This window comes from Gavia stellata, chromosome 14 (assembly GCF_030936135.1).
Source record: "Gavia stellata isolate bGavSte3 chromosome 14, bGavSte3.hap2, whole genome shotgun sequence".
NCBI lineage: Eukaryota > Metazoa > Chordata > Aves > Gaviiformes > Gaviidae > Gavia > Gavia stellata.
In genome coordinates, this window is record NC_082607.1 from 22,781,523 (window position 1) to 22,808,975 (window position 27,453).

Sequence of the window (27,453 nt, forward strand, 5' to 3'; positions counted from 1 at the left end):
AAATTATGGTGTCTTCTGAATACTACTGGTTAAATGAGAAACTAGGGAATAATTCATAGAAAAATATGTTGGGAAATTGATCGCTTTCTGTGGTGTATGTCTTAGAGAACAGCATATATAAATAATAAAAACTGCAGAAAGCGTGTCATGCTGGTGTCCCCATAGGGACATGTTACTTCCTTGTATAAGCCCGCTGAATTTCCTATTAGTACCCTGAAAACAGAGTAGAGAAGTCAGGTGCTTCCTGAGTGTGATCAGTATTTTGAACTGGGTCCATGCCCTATGCATCTTGCTGTCAGTGGCAGTGACTTTTCAGACCTCTGAAGTCTCTTGTCTTTTCCCAGCTACTTGCTTTCACATCTTTGCTGTTTCCTCAGTTTCTGCAGAACTAGAGTTGTGCTGGAACAAGCTGGAGAACAGGGAGCTGATACAGATTTTATTTTCCCTGCCCCACATTATTTTCCACTTGGATCAATACTTTGAGACAGTTCACCTGAGCTCCCAAGAGTACTTGTACTGCCACAAATTAAGAGCCTATGCAGGGCTGAAAATAAGCGATGGGGCTGAAAATAAGCGATGGGGCTGAAAATAAGCGATGGGGCTGAAAATAAGCGATGGGGCTGAAAGAAGGAGGAGGTAGACTGAGGTTAAGTTAGCATTACAGGTAAAATTGAATGTGTCAACAAGCTCTAAGCAGTAGTCTCTGTTTTTCTCAGTGTATCCTATGTTGTCATTCAGTGGGGTGGTTAGAAAAGAGCAATATGAGATACTTTGTGGGACAGAAGCTTGCTCAGCATTTCACCCTGAAATCACTGATGTCATCTGTATAGTCCTGTGGCTCCATGTTTCTTTTCCCTCTACAGGGAAAAACTGTCACATTCAAGTGGAGGATTATTTGCCTCCCGCTTTGTTTTTCTGCAGTCCTGTTTTCTTTACAATGTATGTTCAAAGTTACCTTGTTTTTTCATTGTAGATGAGCAGTCTGAAGTAGCGGATTCTGCAGTTATAGAAAGAGATGTCATGGGAAAATGGATTGATCTAAAAAATCAAGAAGCTGGCATTAAGAAAGACAAATCTGTCATCAAAACTCATGGTGGTGAGTTCAGTAACTTTAGTAGAGGTTGTAATTCTTGCTTCCTTTGCAAGGGGATGTAAACTTTTAACTAGAATTAAATTTTTATATACAAGCTATTGAAGTTAAGCCAGGTAATTAGCCTGGCTTAATTAGCCAGGTAATTAAGTACAAAGTTTCTCTTCTATGCTTTTTCAGAAAGCAGTTTGTCTCCCATAAGACCCGTGGCTTTGATGCTCCTGGCATAGTGACCTTATCCTAGTGATGCACTGTCACAAGATCTGGATAAATGCATTAAAAAATGTATCCACATTTTAAATTTAACTGTAATCCTCAAAACTTTACTGGACTGTTTAGTTTTTGTCTCTTTATTTCCAGCTGTTACAGGTACTAGGAGTGTGAGGTTTTTCTCTCCAAATTAAACATGACTTCAGAATTTATTTTGTGAAATATTTTTTTCCCCCTGTTAATCAGTTGTGTTAATTATGGAATTACTTGTTTGCCATGTTTTAGTTCCTTTCCCAAGCTGAGGGAGGCAGCAGGGCACCAATTTTGGCAAGAACAATGGAGCAGCTTTAACCAACACAATGATGTAGTGTATGGAGGAGGAGAGGGGAAGGGAGGAAGGAAGGATGCTGTTTGCGTGTACTGGTTATGCAAGCAACTGCGAGAGCAGATGGTGGGATGCAAGTCTTGGTTAAGTCTTTCTAAAAAGTGGGTCAGAGATACTATTTTTAATTTTAAAAAGAGCAAGAAAGCTGTAGTTGAGCAAAAAATAATTGTAGCAGAAGGGGAATCTTCCTCAGTCTGTATGTACATGAAAAGTGAACAAAAGTTTTGTAGGTCACCTGTAAGGCTGATAAACCAGGGACATCCTCCTGCCTAGGTGCTTCATGGCGTTGCATTGGCATACAAGCATCCTCAAACCATCGATGTATCATAGGAAAACATGACCTAAGATCATTTTTAGGGTCGTCTTAATTGTATAGCTCGTTCACAACAGTGGTGAGTCAATGTTATGAGTTCCTGACTCATCTTCAGCGTTTGTCTTTCTATTACTGGTTTTCCAAGGCTGCCACATAGTCAAGTGAGAAGACAGTTAATGTAGATCATCTCATCTGTAGTAGAGAGGCTTCTTCTGGCGAGCTCCTCTGAGGTAGTCTTCCTAAAATACATCAGAATCTTGTGACCGTTTGATTCATAGAGAAATTGAAAAGGACCTGATGAGTTCAGATTTACTGACTGAATGATAAACAACAGTATTAAGGTTGAGGAAGTTTTCCATCTCTACAGAGCTTTCCCTTGAAAGTTACACTTGGGAAGATTTTATCCTCTTAATCAGTTCCAGATTTTTGTATTTCTGCACAAGGGAACGTTCTGCCTTTGGTTTATGGACATTGATGGGCAAGGAGAGTCGGAGTGGTCACTCAGTCTTGAGTAACAAGTTCTATTTCATTAGCTTGTGCTGATGTATTAAGTGATGTATTGTCTTTTGTCTGCCTGTCCTATCGCTTGTCATCGTAGCAGCTAAGTGCTTTTTAGGTGTGTTATTGATAGTGGTTGGAAGCACTGTAACATGAAAAGCACAAAATAAGGTTCATGCTTATGCTTCTTTCATGCAGACACAGTACACTGTCATGTGATTGACAAGTTATCCCCAAATTCATCAGCATCAATCATACTTAGCAGTGTACTAATTTTTTTTATTGCAGAATATTAACATATAAACAAAATAAGCACAGCAACTTTTGAATACTGACATCTATAAATGCCTGCTTCTCTTTGACTTAATAATTCAGTTCTCTGTAGCCCCCAAGCCTCTTATTATTTTATCAACTTGGAGATATTTTTTTTAAATACAACAGCAGATGAGCTCACCTAGAACTAGATTGGTGCACAGTTAGTCCCCTCAGTAAATTCAGCAAGATGAATGATGTATGCACTGACCATGCATGGTACTTTTGAATTTGTCTTCAGGTAATAAAACAAAAATTCTTTCTATTATCTTACTACTGATAGCGTTAAATGGGGGGGGTGGGAAATCCTGGTTTGCATATGGGAATGCCCTGGAATGCGATTCTTACTTTTCATAGCTTTCTTTGTGGGCCGAAAGAAGAAAAAACCTAGACGCTGGTCTCAAGAGAAGCGAGACATTTTTGTCATGGTTGTCTTTCTGTCTTCCTCTTCTTTGGCCCTCTACCCCAGTGTTGTAGCAACTATCTGTTATTAGGCAAATGCATCACAAAATGACTCTGAGTCCCCAATTCCACATAGATTATTCCAAAGAACATTAGTCATCTTCAAAGTTTACTACAGGAAACTGCAGTTCTTCAACTTAGATGTATCTGAAAGTGCAGGTGGGGCTTTTTAACACTCTGACTTGTACTGTATTCGAAGTTTGCTCTCACCTTTGTTTGTCACATGTCTACATTAAACTTTTTCCTAATTTCTTTTTCTGCTGGCAAAAGTGAGAGCGCTTTAGTTAATGTGTGTTATTTAGAGGCATAGGAATGTTTGAGCAGCATCAGGCAGTTTTGTGGCTGAAATACAGTTCAGTCAATATTACCAATTTAACCGTTATCACTGTTATGATAGTGGTGTCGACGACGGGAGATCTAAAAGTCAAAAAGGCCAGTGTAGGTACAGGCAAATAAATACCTGTGGTTTGTGTTGTTAAGGTGAGAGGCGCTGGCATGTGCACGCAGTCATGTACGCACTGAGGGAAATATCAGTGTTTTGTTTTTCTGCATCAGATTTTTTCCAGCTTGTCCAGAGTATTTCTGAGTAGATCTAGTTTATTCACTTTGTGAACAAATTTTCATATGTCCAAGCATTTAATTATTGACCTACCAAATAGTGGTGGTAGTTTATTAAAAGTAGTAGTAGTCTGTTTCTGAGAATTGAGAAAACATCCTACTACTCTGTTTGGAGAAGGGAGCAGGTATCCAATAGTCTATACTGTCTTTCTTTCCTATTCCTGAGCTTTTCAGCACCAAAGCTTACTGCTTGATAACATGCACAGGTTGTGGGATTTCTGCAAACCTAGTTAGGCCCTGAGATGCCAGACTTCTCTTCTGATTCTGTAGTAAAGTAGTATTAATGTAGGCTAGATGGGGAAGTTCCAACCAGCAACATCTAAATGGAAAACCTGTTTGTGAAGGAAGTTCATAGAGTTCATTAATGCCTTTATGGAACTGGGAAAGAATGAGTTTCTTCCGGAGGACAGGAATTCTGCAAGGTTCTTACTGTTGTCTCATCTCACTAATGTTGGTGGAAACTGAGGGTATCCTTCACCATGCTGGACAAACTTTACTTGCTTTAAATTCATATTTGTAATAAACAGCCTGATATTTCAGGCTGTTTGTATCAGTTCTGTGTTCTCTGCACAAATCTTTCAAATGCTGTGTTTGCTGATTGAGCTGCCGGCATGTTAATCTGTACTGCTGCACTCAATTGTACAAACGCGATTTAGATAATTATGAAAACATTATCTTAAGATGTGGAGTTAAAATCTTTCTGAAGAGTAGTTAGCAGTTACTGCCTTTCACAATTATCTCTCCTTTAACCGTTTTACATTTTTTTCTTCTTAAAATAGAATATCAGTAGAGCGTAATAACAACAAAATGCCTGCCTATTTTCCTATTAAATCAAAGTTAGACATCAAAGGAAAAGGAAACTCAATAAAGATTTTCTGTATTTTTCCCCCTCCACTTATATAGATTTAAAATGTCATACTTGAAGATGTAGTTGCATACAGAAAGCAAGATCTGTGTAGGTCACTTAGTTATAAACCACACAGCAGGGTTTAGAATGTAGACATGGAGATGAGCTTACCTCCATTGGTACACACTGAGTGCTCCTGTAATCAGAGCAGCTTTTTGGTTCAGTTTGTTGTGCTTTGCTTTCTAAATATTATGTGCTTTGTGACCTTGCTGTATGAGATGTGGCTCAGACTTCTGTCTGTTCTGGTGTCTGGTTTTGCTCTTCTTGTCACCTGTTCCTGCCTTATTCCTGTCCAGTGAAGAGGATGTGGGAATGCAGGATTCGGGGCAGCCAAGCATCAGCAAAATGTACTTCTGGAACAGTAATTGGCACTGGCAGGGGTTCTCTGTAGACAGACATGCAGTGACATTTAATCTGCCACCACAAATGGAGATTGAGCATTCAAGCATGTCTAGTTCAAAGATGGAAAGGAGGGAACCCGTGAAAGACACAAGAAATAAAACCAACCACCAAAGCAAGTGCATAGATCCTCTTGTATGCATCTCTTCTCTTTCAGCTGAAGGGCAGGTGAACCTCATATACCTAGAAGAAAATCTGAAAGTGTAAATAATCAGTGTGCAGTTAAGACTAACTTTTCAGAATTTAACTGTGTGCTGACTTGGCTCATGTGTTTTTTTGTTCTTGGTTCAGTAAAACTATAGTCCTTGATAATTTTTATTGTTTCTGAGCTTATTTACTGGTAAACATGAATTAATATTAAACAGTAACTTTTTGAAATTGGTTGTGCAGTCAGGTTTAAAAATTGCCGTTCTCTTTGCTACTGTTTCTTCTAACGTCTATAGGTGCAAATGAGCAAATAGATGGGTGTATGGCAGCACACAACTCATGCACTATTAGAAACCAGTTCTTAATTAAAATGTGCTTCTATATGTCAGGAGAAACTTAAGTGAATTAATTAGGCTGGTATTAAATTGTCACAAAATGTTCAGCAGACTCCATGTGTTTTACTTACGCATTTGAGTACTCAACTTTGTGTATGTAAATGCTTTGTTCTAGGTTTTTTCCCTCACAATAGTAACTTTTAAATCTTTTTATTCATTCTATGTGCAGCACAAATGAACATGCTGCTACTTTATTAGTGCGATTAAACCCAGTAGTGGCACATGATTTACACTGTTTTACAGGGATGCTACATTGCGATTGTAAGGAAAGTGACCTGATGACAGAAATGCTGGTTTCCACTCAAGTGTTTACGATCCTACCCAAGAAAAAAATTTGGTTAATTGCATTTTAAAGTACTGTTAATTCTTACTCATCTGTCTGTAGAGTATCACTATGTCTTTGTCTTTAGTCAATTTGATACATCATCTTCTAAGGAGGAATAAATTGCTTTACTGTGTTTGATTCTGAACTGTGGTAGTTGCGCTTAAATCACATCTTTTCCTTGTTGTCCATAAAGCAAAGCTCACCAATTCCTGCTTTGCTTAGTCTTAACTATAGATCCACCTAAAGATCCTTTATACAGATCAACTGTGTTTCTGAAGAGATACTCAGTTTCCTTGCAAAATTCCACAGCTTTATCTTGTGTACTTGAGACTAAATTCATTGCAGCGTATTTAGGCGGAGTTTTACATTCCTGTTGTTCAGTGTTTTAAGGACTTGTGTTGTGGTTATGCCAAGGAACCCCACAGGACTGGAATGCCAATGCCCTAGTTGTCAGACAGGCACCCTGAAATATGCAGTGCCTGTCTAGAAACAGCAAAACTGAATTTAATCACTGAAAATGAGTGAAACGGACAAGGTGGAGGGATTGTTTAAATTATATAGTCATACTTTCTAGCTAAATGGGCAGTATAATTTGTTTCTGAATACTTCGAGTTAAAACAAACTGACCATACCCTACCTGTGTGGTCATTATTAGTTGTCTAACCTTTTTTGGCTGTCGGAGTGGAGTCCTGAGAAGGGAACGCTGTGTTAGCATTAGCTGTTTGCGAAGGTATTCGTGAGACTTCTGGTAATGCTTACTGTAATGTTGTCTTCTCCTTGTTTCTCCTTTAATTACACACATTAAAGCGTTTAGTTGGGCTTCAGTAGTTGCATGAAAGCAAAACCTGTGTAATAAAGGTAGAGAGGTACTTGCCCCTGTTTAAATAGTTGAAAACAGTGGTATCTCTTAAGGCCATGTAGTACTACACAGCATCATTATGTGCTGATGCTCATGAAATACTGAAATTGTAACACAATTACTCATGTTAGCTGGTCTGTATTGATTGGCTGTGTTTAAGCTTGTGGCAAATCTCCCACTAAGCATTGAATGAAGTTGTAAATCCATCCTTACCTGCCCTCTGAAGTATAATCTCTCAGTTTTTATTTATTATTACATGCCACTGGGAAGGATAAGAGAAGATGAGAGAGTGAAAGATACTGTTTAAATAAACTCATGCAAAGAATTTGGGAAATGATCATTGAAGCTTTAGAGGAAAGTATTTTCTAATATAATTGCATTTCCTCAAAAAAAAAAGATGCCCACCTATAGGTTGTAGAATATATTTGAGGTGTTTTCCAGAGTTACTTCAAATAGACACTACTTCTAATTTTTCAGTGTTTTATGAATTGCTCCTTAGTAGAGTTACTAGAGGAGTAGCACTCGTTGAATGTTAGTTCATTTTGTTTTAGCAAGTTGTGGTTTCAGGTAGGAAGAAGCTGAATCTGTATTAGGCAGTCATTGAAACTCAGTTTATTTAATGTTATAGTATTTAAGTACTTCCTTTACTAATACATTTGTGCTGTATCATTAAGTAGCCTAATTCTTTAGGGATCTTATCCCCTCACCTCTTTGGAGACTATTCATAGAGACATTTAGTTTGCAAGTTCCTACAGTTATCATCCGGATTTTTATTTAAATTCTGCATTGCTGTTATTACAGTCATTACCTCTAAGCTTGACACTGAGTTTGGGTTTTTTATTAAATAGATAATACGAGGTCACACAGATAGAAGACCAGCAATTCTTCTCTTTCCCTGATACAGTAACTGACACTTTTGTTTTGTTGATTTATGCCTGACAGAAATTACTGAATTATTAGATGGAGAACCAGATGCTCTCCGGTCTTTTTGCACCATTAAGATAAGCAAGATGCGTCAGCAGCCGATCTCTAAGCAGGCAAATGGTGGCAAGTCAAGAAAGTTGCAGCATGGATTCACAGCAGAGAAGCCGGAGACAAGTGACTTGAACTGCATTGTTCCTGATCGGCTAATGAACAGAATCCGCCTGAAAAATACCAGAGAGGCTGTTAAACAGGTACTGCAAGGAAGAAAAAAAATTTAGATTTTGCCTACGCTTTTGGGAGAACCACTGGAAAAAAAGCTGTAATAGAAGGATCAAATCAGGCAGACCTTACTGATGCCACGCTCAGGCTTCTCAAAGATTTTTTGCTTGATATCTCAAGATTTACCTTTCTCATCTTTTTGTTAGACACTACTGCAGAACTGTTGCTAGTAAATAATGAAATCATTGTTAAATATTGTCTGGTGATAAAATAATGATTATTGTGATTGAGCGAGGCTGGGATGGTCCGTTGTTGCAGTCCACAGTAAGCCCTGGATCAGCTGAAGAAAAAAGCCTTGTTTTCTGGTTATGTTTGCACCTGTTATTTATAGAAGTATTCTGCATATTATTTGATTGGGGAGGCTTGTGACTCCAGTATTAAAAGTATTCCAAAGGCAAAAGCTACCCCCTGCTCCCAGCTATTTTAGACATTAGGTAATACTAAGAATTAAAGCATGTCCAATAGAATCTTGGTTACATCAGTTCCTTTATTAAGAAGCATCTGTAACATCTTTACAGAATTCAAAGTGCTTTTGTTTTTCAGCAGCCCAGTGTTTTTTCCCACCATAGCACAGGCATTGTGACACAGTTCCTCCTTCCAGCTCTGCATCTAAGAGTCTCAAGACTGGTATTTTTTTGGCCAATGATACTTGCATTCTTGCTTTATGCTTGCGGATGGATTTGAATATGTGGTTATGTGGATTTGAGTAGTGACCATTACCTACAGATGCCTTTACCTGTAAATCTGGGCCTTGGCAAATGCCATAGTTTGTTTGAAATTGGTACAGAATGTCTGCATCTGGGAAAGTATTTCTGATAAAATATGAGCTTTGAATAGTAATTACAGTAATTTATTTTGTTTTATCTCTATCACATTTGCTGGCTTTAATTTATTGCCATATAGCATAGTAAAAGTGATAAATAACATATTCCTCTGCAAAGCCTGTGCCAGGTGAGCAGGGAGTAATACGTTTAAACTCAGTTCTGGCGTGATGATTACTTCAGGCTTCCTGTTCGTCTAAATTGTTTTGAAATTTCAGCAATCTACATTCTTTTATTATATTAATGTTAACCAACCCATTATCCAAATTTTGTAGAATTTTTACTGCCTCTATTTGTCTTACAGTGTGGTAATACATTTTCTAAGAAAAGTAACTTAGACTGCTATGTCCATTTGCTTCTTTCTTTACCTCCACATAATATTTTTTATGCAGAGGTGAAGAAATCAAGGAAGAAGAAAACAGAGAGGCTTGAGACGTGACTTTCTAGGATTGATTGCACGGTTTTTGTAGCAACTTACTGCGTTTATGTAACCAGATGGAGTCTGTATAAATTAAATCAGACAAAGTTATTGATATTTCATGAATGCACAAATACTGGGATTTGTGTAATGCTATTAAATATGCTTAAGATTTCATGGTGGATAAACTAACATAGGAATTAATAAGTAGTACTGTTTATCTTACAAAGAAAACTTGTTTGTATTCTGACTCAGAGCTGCATATAGGTATTTGAACTATTTGCTTCAGAGTTTATTTACCTCTTAGAATTTGTAAAGATAATCATAACCTCTATGGTTGGTGTTTAAGGCCTTATGTATACTGTCAGCATAGGAACACTGCTGTTCCTATAGCCTCATTACAGACAGGTGGTTATATATGGTGGAATTATTGCTAATAACAATTGCTGTTACTGAGCTGGGATGATCAAGTATTTGAAACGTGGAGTAAAACATTAATTTAACTTAATCGAGCCTTCAGGAGTTAGTGTGTTTGCTGTTGTGGAAGACTGGTTAGCATGCATGGACTGGTTTCCTGGAACATCAGGTATTCATTAAGCAAAAGTAACGTAACAGCTGTTGGTGCTCAAAACTATTTCACACTAGCAAAATACATGTAGATTTACATTGGTAAAATTGTAATTTGTACTGAGCATCCACCCAGGGTCAAATGAGTTATACTAATTAAAACAAATTTTTTGCCAGTATAACTGTATCCTCACAGTTGGTTTTGGCTGGTCACCAATGTGTTGCTTGGCAATCACATGACTTCGGTGTTTTTTTTTACCGTTATAGTTTCTGTGCAAGAAGTCAGTAATGTCTACGCAACCTCAAGCATTGGGGCAACTTGGCCTATTACAAGAAGTAGTAGTATATTACAGATCAGTGCTATGGTTCTGAGATAAAAGTAGATCATTCTAATGAAATTATCAGTGCTGGAAGGGGTGATACCTGGGGAAAAGCACATATATTTAGTGTGAAAACATTCAGACAGGCTCATCAAGGTGATACTGTGACAAAGATTATGAAATAATTTACAACTGCTTGTAAATTGTGTATTTTATTGATTGTTTTTAATGGAGTGGCCATCTGGCTAGGACAGACATTGCTCATTGCATCAAAGTCTCATCCTTTAGGTGACAGAAGCTCAAATCCATGAATCTTCAGTGTGCCCTGACTGTCAGAAGAAGAAAGCAGAGCTAGCCAAGATTACCTTTCTCAGACAAAAGAAGATTCTAATGGAAAGTGCTTTAATCCAAGAGAAATTGAAAGAACAGATTTACTCCAGAGTAAGCAAATGTTCTTTAAAAAAAAGTTGTGGCACATTTTATACATACTGTAACTAAAGAATCCATAAGCCAGATTTCCCTCTGATTTATGGCAACGAGATCAGATTGACCCGAATGCAGTGCAAGTCAAAATAGAATTTGGCTCCATATCATTAATAAAATGTTTGGGACTAACATACTGATCAAGTCATTTGAGCTTGCCTGATTTATATAAGCTGAAGGTCTTTCCCAGGATGTCCTAGAATTGTTTTGGATACATCTTGATTATTTCTCCATGGTTTTTCTGATGGGCTGTCCAAGACAAAACAGTAAATAACAAAATGATGTGATAGTAGGTAACTGTGCCCATACTAGTCTTCCTTATTCATCCTTTGGCGTAGGAGTCTCAGAATAGGACACTGCAGCATATTATGGAGGCTAAGGCCTCTCAGGTACGCTGAGATTTCTTCTTGGAAGGAGTGTCTTCTGTCTGTGTCTGCTGTCACAAAGATTCGAGCTTTATTGTTAGGAAATGCCTCTGGAAGAGATGGTAGGCCATGTAAGCTGCAACTTAAGGAATTCCTTGGGTCTTCTGTGGCTATTCCTCAGGATGATCATCTTCCTGAAGGAAGAACTCTTCTGTTACTTTATGAAAGGGAGTCAGATTGAAAGCAGGTTGTTTCTGAGCAATGAGTAAGTAATGCTTTCTGAAGCGCTGAGATCTGTCTTTCTGTGTTTGTGAGCAGGGTGGGAATTCATGTGCTGTATCACACGTTCTTTTTTACCTAATAATGTCAGTCTCCTGATTTTTGACTCCCATTCACCCATACCTAAGATTTGAAACTTCAGTCTCCAGTGAGGCTTCACTTTTTTTCGTCTTGTTTTTCTCCCAGCTTCCCTGAAAAAACTAGCTGCTTTCTCCCCTCCCTTCCTTAGGGAAGAAACCTGCTTTGTGGGACAGATCACTGCCACACTGTTCAACGAAGTTTTTAGACAGGATGCTTTAAAAATCCAGCAAAATTGTGCTGATGAGTGCTGCCTACCTAGTTGCTCTTGAGGGACTGGATGTAGCTGCCAATGGTAGGCCTGTGATACAGGACATGAGAAATGGCAGGAATACAAAACCGAGTAGTTTTCCTGTTTCCTTTTTATTTCAGGACGTGCTTACGCTTATAGGAGAAGCACTCAGAAGCTTTCCCAAACCTTCAGAGGATCCCAGGAACTTATGGCAAAGGCTGAAAGGTCAGAAAATGTAAGGCCTGAAAGTAGTAAACATAACTCAAGGACATAAAGAACTGGGAGAGTCTTCTGCGGGCAGTCACGTACTGAATGCCAACGATTGTGGATATAACCTGTTCTGTCAGTGATGAATTGGGTGGTGGTTTAATATTCTTGCAGGTGGAACCAGATATGCCCAGCATGCTGGCATCTGGGTTATGATTCAGCTTTCTTTCTTTCTTCTTTCTTTCTTTCTTCTTCCTAAATGCAAATGTTGCAATATATTGTAATCCAACTACATATGTTTTTCAAATTATGGAAGCCAAGGCTTTCTATTATTAATCTGACAAGTAATAAGCATTGTTTTTTGTGGGATTGCTTGTGGGATTTCAGAGCAGCTCACAGCTGCTTCCATCCATAAGAAGAATAAATGATTCTGTTTTTCGGGGCAGGGAGGTGTAATTACTGGATTTCAGCTTAATCTTTGCCCACTGTCTCATGTTAAATTGAAAGTGAGAGCCCTAGGTGGAAGAGAAAAAGAAGGTTGCAGAGTATCTATAGAAAGGAGTAAGATGAAATGGGGTATTTATAGAACTGAAGTAATGAGACTATAACAGAAATTAATCAGCAAGACTGAGGATGCCAAAAGGACAAGAAATGATAATAAATTAATCATAGAGCCTATATAGGATAGGTGTCTAGGAAGAGAAAAAACAACATAGAATAAAATTGGAATAAGATGCCAAATAATACTTTTGACCATTTTTTGAAAATACTTTGGAATTTGTTGTAATTTTCTTTGAAGATTGGTATTCAGTGTACACCCAAATAAAAATAGCTTTATGCTGGGGATCTCAGTGGGTCAGACAATGGAATCATCTTCATCGTAGCCTCAAAAGATGTATGCTGATCTGTGGGCACAAATGCAGCCCACCTTTCTGATTATCGCTGACAGCAAGAACTCATTGCATCGCTCTTGCAGCGACCTTGTGGCCATTTGACTTGCGTGAGTCATAAAGTTACTGACTGTCATCAGTCTCCAGTTTCCTGACTTCGGCGCATTTAGATCTTTGAAGGCTGTGGAAATCTTGAAGAAATATCCTTATCTATGAATTCTTACTGAATTGTTGTTACAAAGAAAATAGGACTAAATCTTACTGTTGCATTTTATTTTCCCATTTTAGGACAAGAACATGTATTGTTGAAGTTGGTTTTATGTTTTATATCCATGTAGTTATTTTCTTTTGTATGCTATATATTGTTTATAAGAGTGCTTGAGGGCTGTTTAGCTTCTTGTTTTCACTTCCCACAAATCAATGGAAAACCTGAAAAGAAATGCTAGGATATAGAGCTAGATAGGCCCACCTATGTTAGCGAATATCTGCCTTTTGGTGCTTAAAAACCTACCCCGAATGATTCCACTTCGAGTTGATCCTGAGTAGGTCAAGCCCCCAGTGAGAACATAATGCAGCCCTAAGTTGTTTGAAGCTAGTTGTCCTCACTGCTTCATCGGCAGTTTACTCTGGTTTCTTGTAAACAGTGGGTTTAATAGGCCATCGAAAATATTCTCCTAAGCTTGGCTTTAGCTTTTGAATTGTCACTGCAGATTACATAGCTACCTATATAATGAATAAACTGCTGCTTGTTTCTTCCTGTTACTCTGTAATCCTTAGAAATGTTTAAATCCCTTAAATCTTCTACCTTCCAATCTTGCAAACCTTTCCTTTTTAGATACTCCATCTCTGTTCCTTATTTGCTTTGGACTACACTCCCTGTTTCTCTCGAGTCTTTCGAAGTCTCTAGCAATCTGCTTAACACTAGGCAAAGGACGCCCATTATTCCATGTGAAGTCTCATAAGGGCTGTCAGATAGAGAAGTGGTGATCAGGAATTGAATCCTTTGAAAATGTAATTTTGTCATTATTGCCAGTGAACACAGCTTTCAGCCCTTAAAAAAACCACAGCAAGTGAGTTCCAGGACTCTGAATATAGATTGATTGTTTTTATAAGTAAAAGAAGACATTTTGATATTTTTGCTTTCAGTATATAGATGCTGTCTAGAAACACTGAAATATTTCTTTGCAACTCTTGTCAAGCCTTTATGTAAATACATTGAACTGTGAGCTATTTGGGTTAGGCATCTGGCAATATTTGTATGAAACAGTATTCATACTCGCACAGCACAGTGGCTGTACAGTTCTTGTTTGCATAAATGTTACAAAGACAATTCAGATAGCTCCTCTGAAAAATCAAAGCATATTTTGCTTATGTCTGTTGCATACGTTTTCCTACTGCTCACTACAGTTCTTACTTTTTTTTATCAAGAATGACTCTGAGATCTGAGTGTTTGTCTTCTGTTTTCTTGTAACAGCTATTAGGGATGTACAATAATGGAATGAATGATCTGAGTCTTTAAATAATTTATTTCATAATCCTGCAGTGTTTGAGACTAGAGATCCAAAAATTCTGATGTGGAGGATGTAGGAAAAAAAAGTAGATCATGTCTCTTCCTTTTTCCCCCTCACAGGAGCTTCCTCCCTCTTCCTCAGCAGTAGATTTTTCTTTTGGTCCAAAGAAACACTCTAAACTATGATCAAGAAGTATTTATTCATCTGCTCCCTTGTTTGTGCTTGCTGGGGCATAAAAGGAGTGAGGTGGATCAAGGGTGATTCGTATGGTAAGCAGCTGTAGCACTGAAACAAATCAGTCTGCCTATTAAAAGTACTTTGGAGCTTTTCCTTTCTAGCTTTCATGCTACACATAGTTGCATTATTTAATCTTCTGAATTATTTGTGATGTAGTAGAGTTTATTGCTCTGAACTTCATACAAATACAGAAGGGTTTTTCGTATATACATTGCTTTATATTATGTATATGCTGATAACCAGTTTTGTGATGTTATACTTTACAACTGACCCTTTGGATAAACTTACTTTCCTCAAATTATCGTTAAAATAAGTTTCCTGTGGACGCAGCAATGTGATTTCCACTTTCATTTGCCCTAGCTTTCTCTACAAAAAAAAAATTAACTTGGCTTCCAGGCTCAGTCATTCCTTAGTCTTGTTTCTAACCATCTGTTGGGCCATGGGACTTTGCATTTGTTTCTCCTCTAGGATAAATTTCCATCTCATTCACAGTAGGTTACTAGCGTGTGTTTGTATAGGAATGAAGTTTCAGTGCAGTTAACTTGCCTGGATATGAACTGGGAACAAAGATAAACACATCTGAATACTGATTTCCAGCTACCTGTGAAATATGTAGTCACAGAATGGTGGAGGTTGGAAGGGATCTTTGGAGGTCATCTTGTCCAACCCCTTGCTCGAGCAAGGTCACCTAGAGCCAGCTGGGACCTTGTCCCACTGGTCCGGTATTCCTTATGTTAATACTGAATCTTTTCTCTGAAGCTATACTAAAAACTGAAATGCTTCAGCCCCCCTTGGGACCACTGTCTTTTCATAAGTCCATCTCCCAGTCATGGTTTTGTTGTGTGGCAAGTGTCACTTGTTCCGTTTTGCGTGGTGTTTTTTTACCATAGCCAGTTTGATCTGCTTCCAAGAAGAGGAGCTGAGCCCATTTATTCATACTGGGAGCTTGACACAAATTTTAAACTGGTGGCACTGAGGACAAGGTTTTGCTGCTGGAAGGGGTCATGTTCCCCTGTGAAATTGTTAGCTGACGCAGCGCCTGGATTCTTCTTCAGTAAAAGCCTGACTTGTAGTTTTCAGTGCAGTTATTCCAAATCATACATACATACTTCAGCAAGAGCTGAAGTGCTTCCAGCTATGTATTTTTAAAGCATTTTGAAATATATTTGCATTCTTCAAATTGTAATTTTATTACCATTCAGTATGATTTTCAGAGAGTGACTTTTTATTGTCTCCCCTCAATAAGAGCTAACCTAGACACTACGCGGAAATTGTTACTGCCTGCAACAGAGTTGCTATTCGAAATGCCACTGTATTTAAAAAATGTTTTTCAATTTTGTGAATATATGTATTAATCTTACAAATACTACATTTGCATTGTTTTTATGCAACCAGCTAACTGTTCCTTTTTCCTCCATGACTGATTCTGAAGATCTTTGCCTGCACTGACAGCAGCATGATCTGTATGGGGGGAGGCTGGGAAATAAGGGGGAGTGTATACGTTCTGTCAGTAAGGTACTAGGTCCTCTGTCTTTCAAATGACCTATAGAACTGATCAGGGTAACTTTAAAAAAAAAAAAAAACACCAAACATTTTCCAGCTTCTGGGCATGGATATTCACTGCTTATTTATTCATTTATTTATTTTCTAATAAAATAGTACTGTTTGTTCTCACACAGACTGGTGTGTATGATCCATAAATACGCTTGTAAAATATATCTGTAGCATGTAACAGAATCCTTTAGAATATTCTGTGAAAATTAATATTTCTAGCTGATAGCACTTTAAGAACAGTTACATCCTTCATCTTGACATTTTTAAATAGAACATTTTTTGCCTACAGAAGTAAGTGTACAGCATCATCACAGTATTATAGCTTGTTTAAAAATACATACAGCATTACTGGTAATTGCAAGCAAGCTATATACTTGAGCAGGGTTTTTGTTTGTAATTTTACAGGTTTTCTACTTTTTAAAACAATTACGTATATTAATATTACATTCATCACTTTGTTAGAAAATATTACTTATATGCTACTCACAATAGATCTGTCATTTTCCTGTGACATAGTATTACAGGCTATGAAAATAGAAACACACCATTGTATGGTTGGTTTAAAAATAATTGCAAGCCTAGTTAAAAAAGTGCGTTAGGCTTGCTCTTTCCTTGGTAAGGTAGGTTCCAGTAACGCTGGATGTCCTTGATCCACCTATGGTTGGAATGCCACTAGCACCTCTCGGCACTGAACCTTATGTGAAGAAATACTGACTTACCACCCCCTAACAAATTTCGGGCTTGGTCCTGTGTGCTTTCTGCATGGAACTGTTGCTGAAGACATGAGGAGTTCTTCAGCTACAGGCTTTCAGGACCAGGCTGCTACTGCTGAGTATCTGTGAATCTGATTTTCTTAAGACTCCAATTGGATTTCAAAATCTTCAGCCAGATGATTAGATCAGTGCAAGACAACACAACTCTACTGATTTTTATCAGCTGTGTTGGTTTGCGTTAACCAAAATCTGACCCTTTGCCTGCATTAATTAAAATCTAACCTTTTGACTTCCATGGGCCAGTGGATTTTTGAAAGAGTGCGAGCAACATGTTTAAATTTACTGTTTTAGTAATACAATAGAGATTAAAAATACATGATTCTGTTGGTTTTACATTGCACAAATGAGACTAAATATATAAATATATATACGTATAATAAAGCTGTAGGAAATCTCCAAACTGCTAACAACTGTTATAAATGAGATAAAACAAGGATATATTTGCTTGGAAATTCCATAGTTGCCATTCTTTTATTATTTTCATTTTCAGGTAATGCAAGAGTATTTCATGGTGGATCCTTTTTTTTATGAAACAAGTCCAGGCGTGCTTTGAAAAATGCTTTTTTCATGGTCTTTCTGATACTCCTCTTGTGCTTTCTGCAGTTTTTTACCTCTCAGTTTCCACTTGTGAAAACAGTAGGTTACTAGGGACGTCATTATCAAAGAGAAAATAATAATCAGCACTATTATCAGTGCAATAGTGGATGAGAGGGACCCCTCTAGCTGCTTGGTTTCAGTGTCTCTTGTTGTGTTTAGCTTGGCAAAGTTTTCATAGTCTGTTGAGGCCAAAAATGCGGGTACAGGAACTTCTTTGAACTTGGGCCTCATTGGGATTCAGTCCTTGTTCTCACTTGGTCAGAATTTCTGAAGAAGCAAGAACTATGATTCCCTTGTCACCTGTGTCATTCGTAAGATGGTTTTCTCCTCGGGTTCTCCAGGCGTAGATGAGGCTCAGAAGTTTTGTTTGTTTGTGAAGCCAGGGAGTGTAGGGATAACAGTGTGTGTCACAAAGTTTACAGCACAGGTCATCTGTATCCGAAGTCGTGTAAGTCAGAAACGTATGTTCACTGTTGTCTTCTTTACCAAGGGGCAGGGGAAAGCTGCTTAGTTGGTTGCCAGGTTGTGATTCTTTGTTTTCTTGAATAGATAATTGGAGAAGATGGAATCAATTTTCCAGTAACATTGTGGTGGCAGGGCTTATCCTCAGGCTTAAAAGAAAAACAAGCACTGCAACAAGTGTGGTTTATATCTTAAGAATTTGTTAAGTGAGAGGTCATTTTTTCTTCCCCCCAATATTCCCAAAAGAGAGTGAAATCAAAGGCATATTTTTTTGCTGAGGGGCAGGCTTGGTTTTTCTAACATCACAGGCATTAACAAAATCAGCTACAAAACAGGAGCTCTCATGTTAATGAAGGGTTTTTGTTTTTCCCTCTTCTTTAATATTTGCTCTCAGACTTAGCTTGTCTGGAGAGGATTTTGATTTGGGGATTTTGTCCTCGTTATACTGGAGTTTAGGAGGTGTCCTCACTGATTGCAAATCTGGAATCTGGAAAAGCAACCTGGGTGAAAAATGACACAGGATTATTTAAGAGGCAAGCTCCCCTAAAGGCAGTGAGCTGTAATCTAGAATTTAAAAACATTACTCTTTCATAATTCTGATAGAATTTCAAATACATTTAAGTCATTTGGCTTTGACGCGTGCTGTGTGTGACAAATCCTAAAAAATTTGCTCATCTGAGCAGTTCTGAAGTTAAAAGAGCTGGTCTGCCCTCCCCATTCCCTCCCCTGTTCCAGATCTTATCTTAGAGTTAAATCTGATGAGGAGCAAGGCTGGTCTGCTGTTACTGATTTCTCCTTCCACTCAGGACAGTAGGATTTGGCCCCAGGATATTTTAATTTGAGGAGCTGTAAGCACTTTCAGAGCTATTTATTTCAAATAACAGATTGCTCTAAACCCCCTCCACCCTACTCCCAAATGCTTTGGGGCCAAAATTAGGTTTCAGAGACCTTGCATCATAACTGTTTGTTCAGAGATGCTCTGTTTGATAGGGTGGAATTGTAATTCATCCTCTTTATAGAAATCTGTGGTTCATCCCACTCAGGCTAGCAGAGAACCGAGGGTCTCTTAGTAATTAACAGCACATTCTTGTTTGTAATGAAGACTGTTTACTATAGATTAGCATTCTGTTGATGTTAAAAAGATGTAAATGAGCAGTTCTTGCCAGTTTGGAACAATATGTTCACATAGTCAAAAATAAATGTTGATTTTAAAGAAAGTTTAAAAGCCAGGATTTAGTGTAGTTTAGGACAAAAAAAATTGCGTTTGTAAAGCCGATTGAAAGTTCATTTCACATAAGAGAACAAGTGCAACACACCACATCTTTGATGAATGTCTATATGTTCCACTACTGGCAAGACATATATTAGGAGGTTATGGCAATAGAATATTTTAGCGCTAGTTGGCTATGTATTCAACGTCTTTCTCAAGTAGCCTAAAGAAAGAAACTGCAATAAAAGAACTTGAGAAACTGAGAAATGCCTTTCTGATTTATGGAGTAGCTAAGTGTCCACCACCCACGTGAAAGTCCAGGAGGGTGGAATGTCTCAGTGCTAATGAAAGTCAGATCTTGTCATACTTGCCTGAACCTGTATCTCATCTCATCTGTATCCACAGCTATCAGATTCCTATGGGGAAGATATAAAACCATTAGGCATCTGGTACCGTATGGTACTGTTCCAAGAGGGTGAGTGGATGTTATTTGTAACTCCATTTCACCATTGCTTCATGTATGTGTATTTTCAAAACCAAAACAGGAATGCTTTTAAAATCTTAAGTCTGCAAAGTGTACTGCTTGTGCTTCAGCTGCATTTTTGGAGAAGGAGACTGCTTTTATGGACAAATCCCTGCCCTTCAAAACAATGTCTGAGGATTCTGTTCGTGGTTCTGCTGCAGACTCTTGAGTGACTATGACCAAAGCACTCAGTGTCTGTGAGTAATACAGCAATACTACCACCGCTTTCTAGTCTGCCTCGCTTTTAACCTTCTTGAGGACAAAGAATGCTTCGTCCTGTTGCTTGTGGATGAATTGGTGAACCAGGTTGGCAAGCAAAGGGTGCAGGCTGACGTGGTTGAGAGAAACCTCAAAAATTGCAAAACATTGCTGAAGGGGGCCCACCTCAAGTGTCTGTACAGAAATAAGCAAGTGCCAAGAAGAAAGCTTTATGGGAGAAGCTCTTGCTTTTTCCTGGGAATCAGCATGACTGGGCGTTGATCTGAAGTCCCTGTACACTAATGCACAGAGCGTAGAGAAGAAACAAGAGGAAGAATTAGAGGCCTTCATGAAGTTGCAAGGCGATGATCTTGCTGGGATCGCAGACATGGCTCACATGACCAGAGTGCTGCCATGGAAGCTCGGGAGAGCAGACCTTGGCCTTTTCAGGGACCTGCTTGGAAGACTCTCATGTAGGACACTCTTGGAGCAAAGAGGGGTCCAGGAGATCTGATTGATTTCCAAGGATCACCTCCTTCAAACTCAGGAATGTTCTATCCCAATGTGCAGGAAATCAAGTGAAGGTGCCAGGAGGTTTGCATGGATGAACAAGGAGCTTCTGACAAAACTCAAACATAAAAAGGAAGCATGCAGGAGGTAGAAGCAGGGACAGGTGACCCAAGAGGTGTAGAGCAACACCGTCTGAGCATTCAGGGATGGGGTTAGGGAAGCCAAAGCCCACTGGGAGATGAGTCTTGCAAGGAATATATAAATGCAACAGGAAGGGCTTCTATAGCTATACCTGGAGCAAAAGAAAGGCTAGGGCAAATGTGGGCCTGAATGGGCCAGGGGACATGATGACCAAGGACTTTGAAAAGGCCAAAGCACTTAATACCTTCTTTTCTTCAGTCTTTACTGGTCAGATTTGCCCTCAGCAATCCCAGCCCCCTAAGACTGGTGGAAAAGTGTGGCGCAGTGAGGACTTACCCTTGATATGAGAGTATTGAGTTAGGGAATGCTTAAAGAAACTATTGAACGTTCACAAACCCAGGGGACCTGGCGGGATACACCCATGAAGTGCTGAGGAAGCTCGATGGTGTCGTTGCCTGGCCATTTTCAATAAGTTTTTAAAGGTTATGGTGACCTGTGGGAGGTTTCAGAGGACTGGAAGCGAGTAAATTTCATTCATATCTTCAAGAAGGGCAAGGAGGAGGATCTGGGGAAGTAGAGGCTGGTCAGCCTCACTTCAGTCCCTTGGGAAGGTGACAGAGCAAATCTTCTTGGAAACCATTTCCAAACATTACAAGAAGGTAATTGGGTGTAGCCAGCATGGATATATGAGAGGGAAGGTAACCTTGACCAACCTGGTAGCCTTCTACGATGAAATTATTAGCCCAGTGGATGAAGGAGAGCAGGGGATGTTGTTTATCTTGACTTTGGAGAGGCTTTTTACACTGTTTCCCAGACCATTTCATAGACAAACTGATGAAATATGGTCTGGATAAATGGACAGTGAGGTGGATTTAAAACTGGCTGAGCTGCTGGTCTCAAAGGATTGAGATCAGCAGCACAAAGTCCACTTGGAGGCGAGTCAGCAGTGGGGTACCCTAGGGGTTGATATTGGGGTCAGCGCTGTTCAGTATAGTCATTGATGACTGAGATGATGAGAGAGTGCACACGCAGCAGGTTTGCAAGTCATAGAAAACTAGGAGGGGTGGCTGACAAACCAGATAGTTGTGCTGCCAACTGGGCCTCAACAGGCTGGAGCAGTGGACAGAGAGGAACCTCATGAAGTTCAACAAGAGAAAAGCAAAGACCTGCCCCTGGAGAGGAACAGCCTCGTGCACAAGTCCATGCTGGGGGCCGACTGGCTGGAAAGCAGCTTTGCAGAAAAGTACCTGGGGGTCCTGGTGAACACCAAGCTGAACATCAGCCAGCATTGTGCTCTTGTTGTGTAAAGTCCCATGGCGTCCTCGCCTGCATTAGAGTGGTGTTGGCAAGTTGAGGGAAGTGATTATTCACCTCTACTCAGCACTGGTGAGACCACAGTAGTAGTAGAGGTAAATGTCAGCATCAGCTCATCTTGCAACATCCTACTGAGATTTCAGTCTCTGAGAAAGAGTTGGACCTCTGGTACTCAGCTTAAATTTTGACAAGACTGTTCATGTTATCATTGTACTAAGTACACACATATACACAAAGCACACATTTCAAGTTGAGTCAGGCTCCATCTGCTGAAGTTTCAATGTCAACGCTTTTTCATAAGGAAACTTTCCATTAAAAACCCCCGAAACATTCTTCATTATCCATGCTCTAATTAAATTCAAACAGTAGAGAATAAGTTATTCTTACATTGTTTTGTTGGTTTTGAGTCATGAGTTTTCAGTGTATTTTGTCTGAGCATTATGAACATGCAAACTAGCATCTCAGGACAGTGCACATTTAATTCCCATTAACATTTAATGAAATATATTAGAAAGGTTCAGATAGTTACAAAAATAATTTGAGTGATTTCTTTTGGTCTGGAAATACTGATTTGTTGGAAGAAACTTTTCATGAAAGCATATTAGAGTATCTGTAAGCTGAATTCATTTCTAAACTTTAATAGTAATGTTTTACTTTGATACTTACATAAGCATAGGCTATTGATGTAGTACATGTCCTTGCCTAGAGAAGGACTGTGCTACCATGGCTCATGTTTTCATATCTTCCTGTTTTAGCAAGCTAATGTTTAAAGTGAAGTACCACTCAGTGTGGGGAGGACAAAATCTGTTCCTTGTTTTGAAATATCCTTAGGACAAGCATTAGCTTTCCTTTTGTTCTTCAGGCTTGATCTCTGTGCCTCCGAGTACTTCAACAAAGTAGAGATAAATGTATTTTTGAGGTTTTGTGTAGTTTTTGAGGGTGGAAAGTAAGAGCAGGTTGGATGCAATTTATATGAGAGGAACAAAGGAAATGACAGTAACAAAAATCAGTGTCTCATTAATTCAGGTTATTAGCATCTGTCAAAAACTGAATTACTGAAAAGAGATAAGATTGTTGATCAACAGCTTTTTGATGTCACTGAGACTCCTTCCTTTTTATAAGGGCAAAACTTGCCTCTATTTGCTAGTGACTTGGTAATAATGACATTACCAGTGTTATATATTAAAAAGAGTAATAATGATTTACCTTGAATCCTTAAAAAAAAATCAAAATGCTAGGTGGGAGACCAGATTTGTATGGAGTTTTAATTGGCTGTGTTTTTGGTTTTTTTATTGTTAAGATAACTGTCTTTTCTAATTCTGTGTTTCAGATAAAGGAAGGACCGAGCTTGGTGAATGTCTGAAGTCTTCAGCTTCACTGGAAGGATGAAGGCAAGAAATTATACGTGAGCTACTACAGTTTTGTTGTTTTAACAGGAAGCTGATTGTGCATACCTGACCCTTAGACTAACTCAAACTTCCTTTGACTTCCTGATGATATTGATAGAGTAAGAATGGTTGATAAGGACATATAAACCAACAGCAGATGAGAAAAATGTATAATACTGTTCTCAAATGAACACAAAAACATCTTTCCACAGTAAAGATGACTGACCTGAAACTATAAACCTGCTCCTTGTGAATTAATATAAAAAATCTCTTTGATTTCAGTAGTAGGAGAATCTTTGGTTTCTGGTTTTGTGTGTGTGCCTCTTTCATGTAGTCATGCATACATACACTGTGCATTTTTAGATGTTGAATTACTTCTAGCATTTATATCTTCCTAAATACGTATTGGCTTTTTAATATAGTTTCAGGCTTGCTTGCTTGCTTTCTGCTTTCAGCTTGCTTGTAAATGTCCCTGCTGCCTTTCAAATTGTCTCTTCCATGTTTATTGCATTACGGAAGAATGTGCCTCCTTTCTCTAAATTTGCATCTTTTTGATGTAAAAACATTTGTATGAGATGTATCCATCATGTTGTAAACCTGATATGTAAATGATTCTTTTCTCCTCCTCCAGAGCTAGTGTAGCAAGACATCTACTAATACACTTGTGCACAAGATTGCAGATGAAAGCCAGAGTGGGAGTGAGAGCAAATGAAAGCGGGGACAAGGAGGAGGGAGGGAAAGGAGGAAGGAATGGGAGAAGGAGAGAAGGCAGGCAAGGCTTCAAAAAGCACGTAGTGAGATGGTTTAGCCTTGCTACTTATTTTTCACTGCATCTTCTGTAACGTCATGCGTAAGAACAAAGGGCCAGACTTTAGGTGTACTTTAAATATATACGTAAGACCACCCTTGCCATTTTAAAAATCCGTGTACGTACACATCTGTCTTCAGCTTCAAAATACTTTTGGAAATCTTAAGCTTTCAGCTGAGAGCCAGTTAGGTTTCATACTTCCCAGTAGGTTCTGTGTACTTTGGGGTTATGGGCTTAAATAATTAACATCGGGGTGTTACAGAAGGACACTTAAGGGATGTTTGTAGTGTCACTGGGTTTGTAGCTGTTAAACACCATAGTTTTATCTGAGAAGTCCTAAAATCAAACAAGCTCTTTATGCTATTGTCTTCCGTATTGTTAATCTCAAAACAAAGTAGAAAAAATTATCTATATTAGATTTTTACACGCAGTCATCGTTAGAAACTTAATTTGCATAACCCCCTTGCAATTACATCCAGCGATGTAACTGGAAACTTAGATAAAGATTTAAGCAAGTCAATTAATCTTTTAATTAAGTGTATAAAATTCTAGCCCTAGTCTCTCAGAATGCTTTACGCTATTTTTATCCTAGTGAGCAAGAAAACTCTGCTTTTAGCAGTTGTTCAGCCTGTTCTGTCTTCATTATACCTGAGGTTTCCTCCTCCCTTACGCAAGAAGAGGAAAAGACTGCAGGTTTTGGAAGCACTTGTAATAACTCATTCCAGCATTGGTCAGATCCGTAAGCCAAAAGAAAGTTCAATCTTGTTCCTATAAAAGGAACAATATCTAGTGGGATGCTGATTCTCCTTAAAGCTGCAATGGGCTTGGATAACTTTGAGGGACAGTCTGTATATGACAAAAGCAAGTAATTTTAGAGCAGAACCTGATACCGTCTTACCTCTGCATGGAGAGTTGCAGCTTCCGTTGATTCAGATGGAAGTTGCAGGCTGTGCGACTGCTCAGGACATCTGCTTTTATGTTCCAGAAGAACTCGTGTGGGCAGGTGTCTGTGCTTAGCGTGGACTGTAAATGTAACATACTGTTTTCCTGGGCATTTAGTTTATAGAGAACCCATATGGAGCTAATTCTGGTTTTTAAGGTTTTAATTTTCATCAAGTAATCCCTGAAGCACAGAGCAATTGAAGCAACAGACCTGTTGTGTTGTAGATTTAGACACTCTCTGAAATTGGTATTCATCCCACTGGTCTTACTGGTGACTTCTCATAATAGTGTAACATGTTAATTTAGTATAACTGTGATGTGATAAGCACCAGCAGCTTTTTAGGTGTGATTACAGCCTTCTTGTAACTGCATGTTGTGGCAAATACTATCTTTTGTCTGTACAAAGTCCAAATCCTTATGAAAGCTGCTGGTGCCTGTTACCAGGAACAAACTACGCATAAGTCATGTTATAGAGTGTACGCTTGACGAATTCCCTCCTTAAACCAGTGTTGCTAAAATGTACCTGTGATACATATTTTAGCCTTCTTGTCTGTATAGTGGTGTGAGGAAGGTTTATCATCCTGATCAATGAAATCCTTGTATGACGTTTTTAGGGTAGCTTTCAAACCGTATATTAAATGCTCCCCATGGGTGTGCTGACTGAGGCTTAGGCATGCTGTAATAAAACACGTTTGGAAGAGACATAGAGTCTTATTCCTTTCATGTGCTCATATTTGGGGAAGGGTTTGGATTTTCTTCCCTTTTCTTTTAAACTTGGAAAACAGTGCTGTATCAAAGTGCTGTTCTCTAAACAGTTGAACAGATCTATTCCTTCATGGTGTTCACTTCAAAATAGGCTTCACTGCATTTTAAAAACTATGTTGAGATGGTTTTTCTCAAAAGAGCACACACTATTCTTCTTTTCGGAGGGTGGATTTTCCTGATAAGCCATTCTTTGTTTTTCCTACTAAAGGAACAGTCTTATATCATCAGCTAAAAAAATGTACCCTGTAAAATGTGGATTCTTTCTTTGAAATTGTCCTTCATGGTTAACTTTTTGCTAATTTAGTTCATTTCTTTTGCGCAACATTCTATGCTGTTCTTCCCACACACCTTTCAAGATCAGGGGCAATTACATCCTGTGATTACAGAGTTAGCCTGTGAATTTTTCCATTAGTCTATATTTCAAATGTTATTCTGTGAAAACACAAAGCTTGGAGTGCAAACAATTCCCTAGCCTACACTGATGCTTAAACTTGCTCAGTGTTTTTTTTCCATTTGCCTGTTTCTAGGAGCAGTTTGTCCTAATGCTCTGTGTTACATGTTTTTTGGAGTCAGAACAAGTACTTACCAGTCCAGGTTCAAGTGGATGTTTAATTGTTTTCTTGAGTTATAGGATAAATGAAAACTGAAAGCTGTTCAGAGCTGAATTCAAATGAACAAAACCAAAACCTAAGAACCTTCATAAAATAAGATCTTAAGACAATCAGTGGCCTTTTCATTAAATTCTCACTTTCTTGGCAGGTGAAGGAGGGTCCTGATTCTGGGCTAATTGATTGTGAAAGGAAGATGAACAAATGAGATCTGCTTTCATATCCCCCTCCCTTTTTTAATCTCTCCTCTCCTTTTTTTTCTCCTTCCCTACTACTAGCAAGGAAAGTAATTACGGATGGGTCGCTTTGCAGCCTTTCTCTTGGATCTAAAATCTGCCAAGATTGAAACTCCCGCAGGGATAACATTTTTTTTTTTTTTTTAAAATGTGCCAAAGAGCAAAAGATTTTTTGAACATTCAAGTATTCATCCAACTCATTTAAAAAGAAAACTCTTCTCCTTCCAGCCAGTGTGCCTGTTCTTGATGAATAGTTACAGTCAAGACTACAATATATTCAATACTCAGGGAATTTCACCTTTAAAATTGTGCAAGAAAAATAAGTTAAAGGGTGGGAGGGAGCAGGGGGCTGAGAGGGGGAGTGATGAATGTCATTTTAGATGCAGCTACTTTGTGTCTGTACATTTCTGGAATAAGATCACATTTCTTTCCCCGTAGTGTGGACCGGGGACAGTCTTTGTCTAATTTGAGAGTTCTAGGTGAGCAGAAAGCACCCTTCTTTCCTCCTCACTGCCCTCCTCTCCCACTCCTAAAGCCCAGGTCGCTTGCCTCTGGGGTGGGCAGAACTGGTGTGCAGTAAGCTGGTCCCAGCACTGAGACTAAAGGAGTACGCAGTGGAGAAGGGAATAAAGACTTTCTTTAAAGCTTTCAGTGTATACTGGTCAGCATTGACTTCCCTTTTAGCTCCAAATCACATTCCAAACTGCAAAAGTTATGTGAAACGCATTTCAGATCAGTTAATGTGTTAGAGATCAGTGGGTTACGTGGCCGGTGCCTGTGCAGTGCTTTAGCCCTGGGTGGAAGGGGATGAGGGGCAAGTCACCTTCCCCCTTTGTGGGTTGAGGGGTTCAGCGTTCATGCATGGGTAGCAAGACATGCTGACCAGCTGTATG

General features: G+C 38.8%; 1 protein-coding gene across 1 annotated transcript in view; it reads left to right on the top strand.

The window, feature by feature from the left end:
* C14H8orf48 (chromosome 14 C8orf48 homolog) overlaps positions 1–11,925 on the top strand; it is a 50,247-nt gene extending 38,322 nt beyond the window's left edge. The window contains 4 exon segments of the mRNA XM_059824587.1: positions 974–1,096; positions 7,863–8,095; positions 10,538–10,690; positions 11,827–11,925. Coding sequence (XP_059680570.1) covers positions 974–1,096; positions 7,863–8,095; positions 10,538–10,690; positions 11,827–11,925 — 608 coding nt within the window.
* The last annotated feature ends 15,528 nt before the right edge of the window (positions 11,926–27,453 follow it).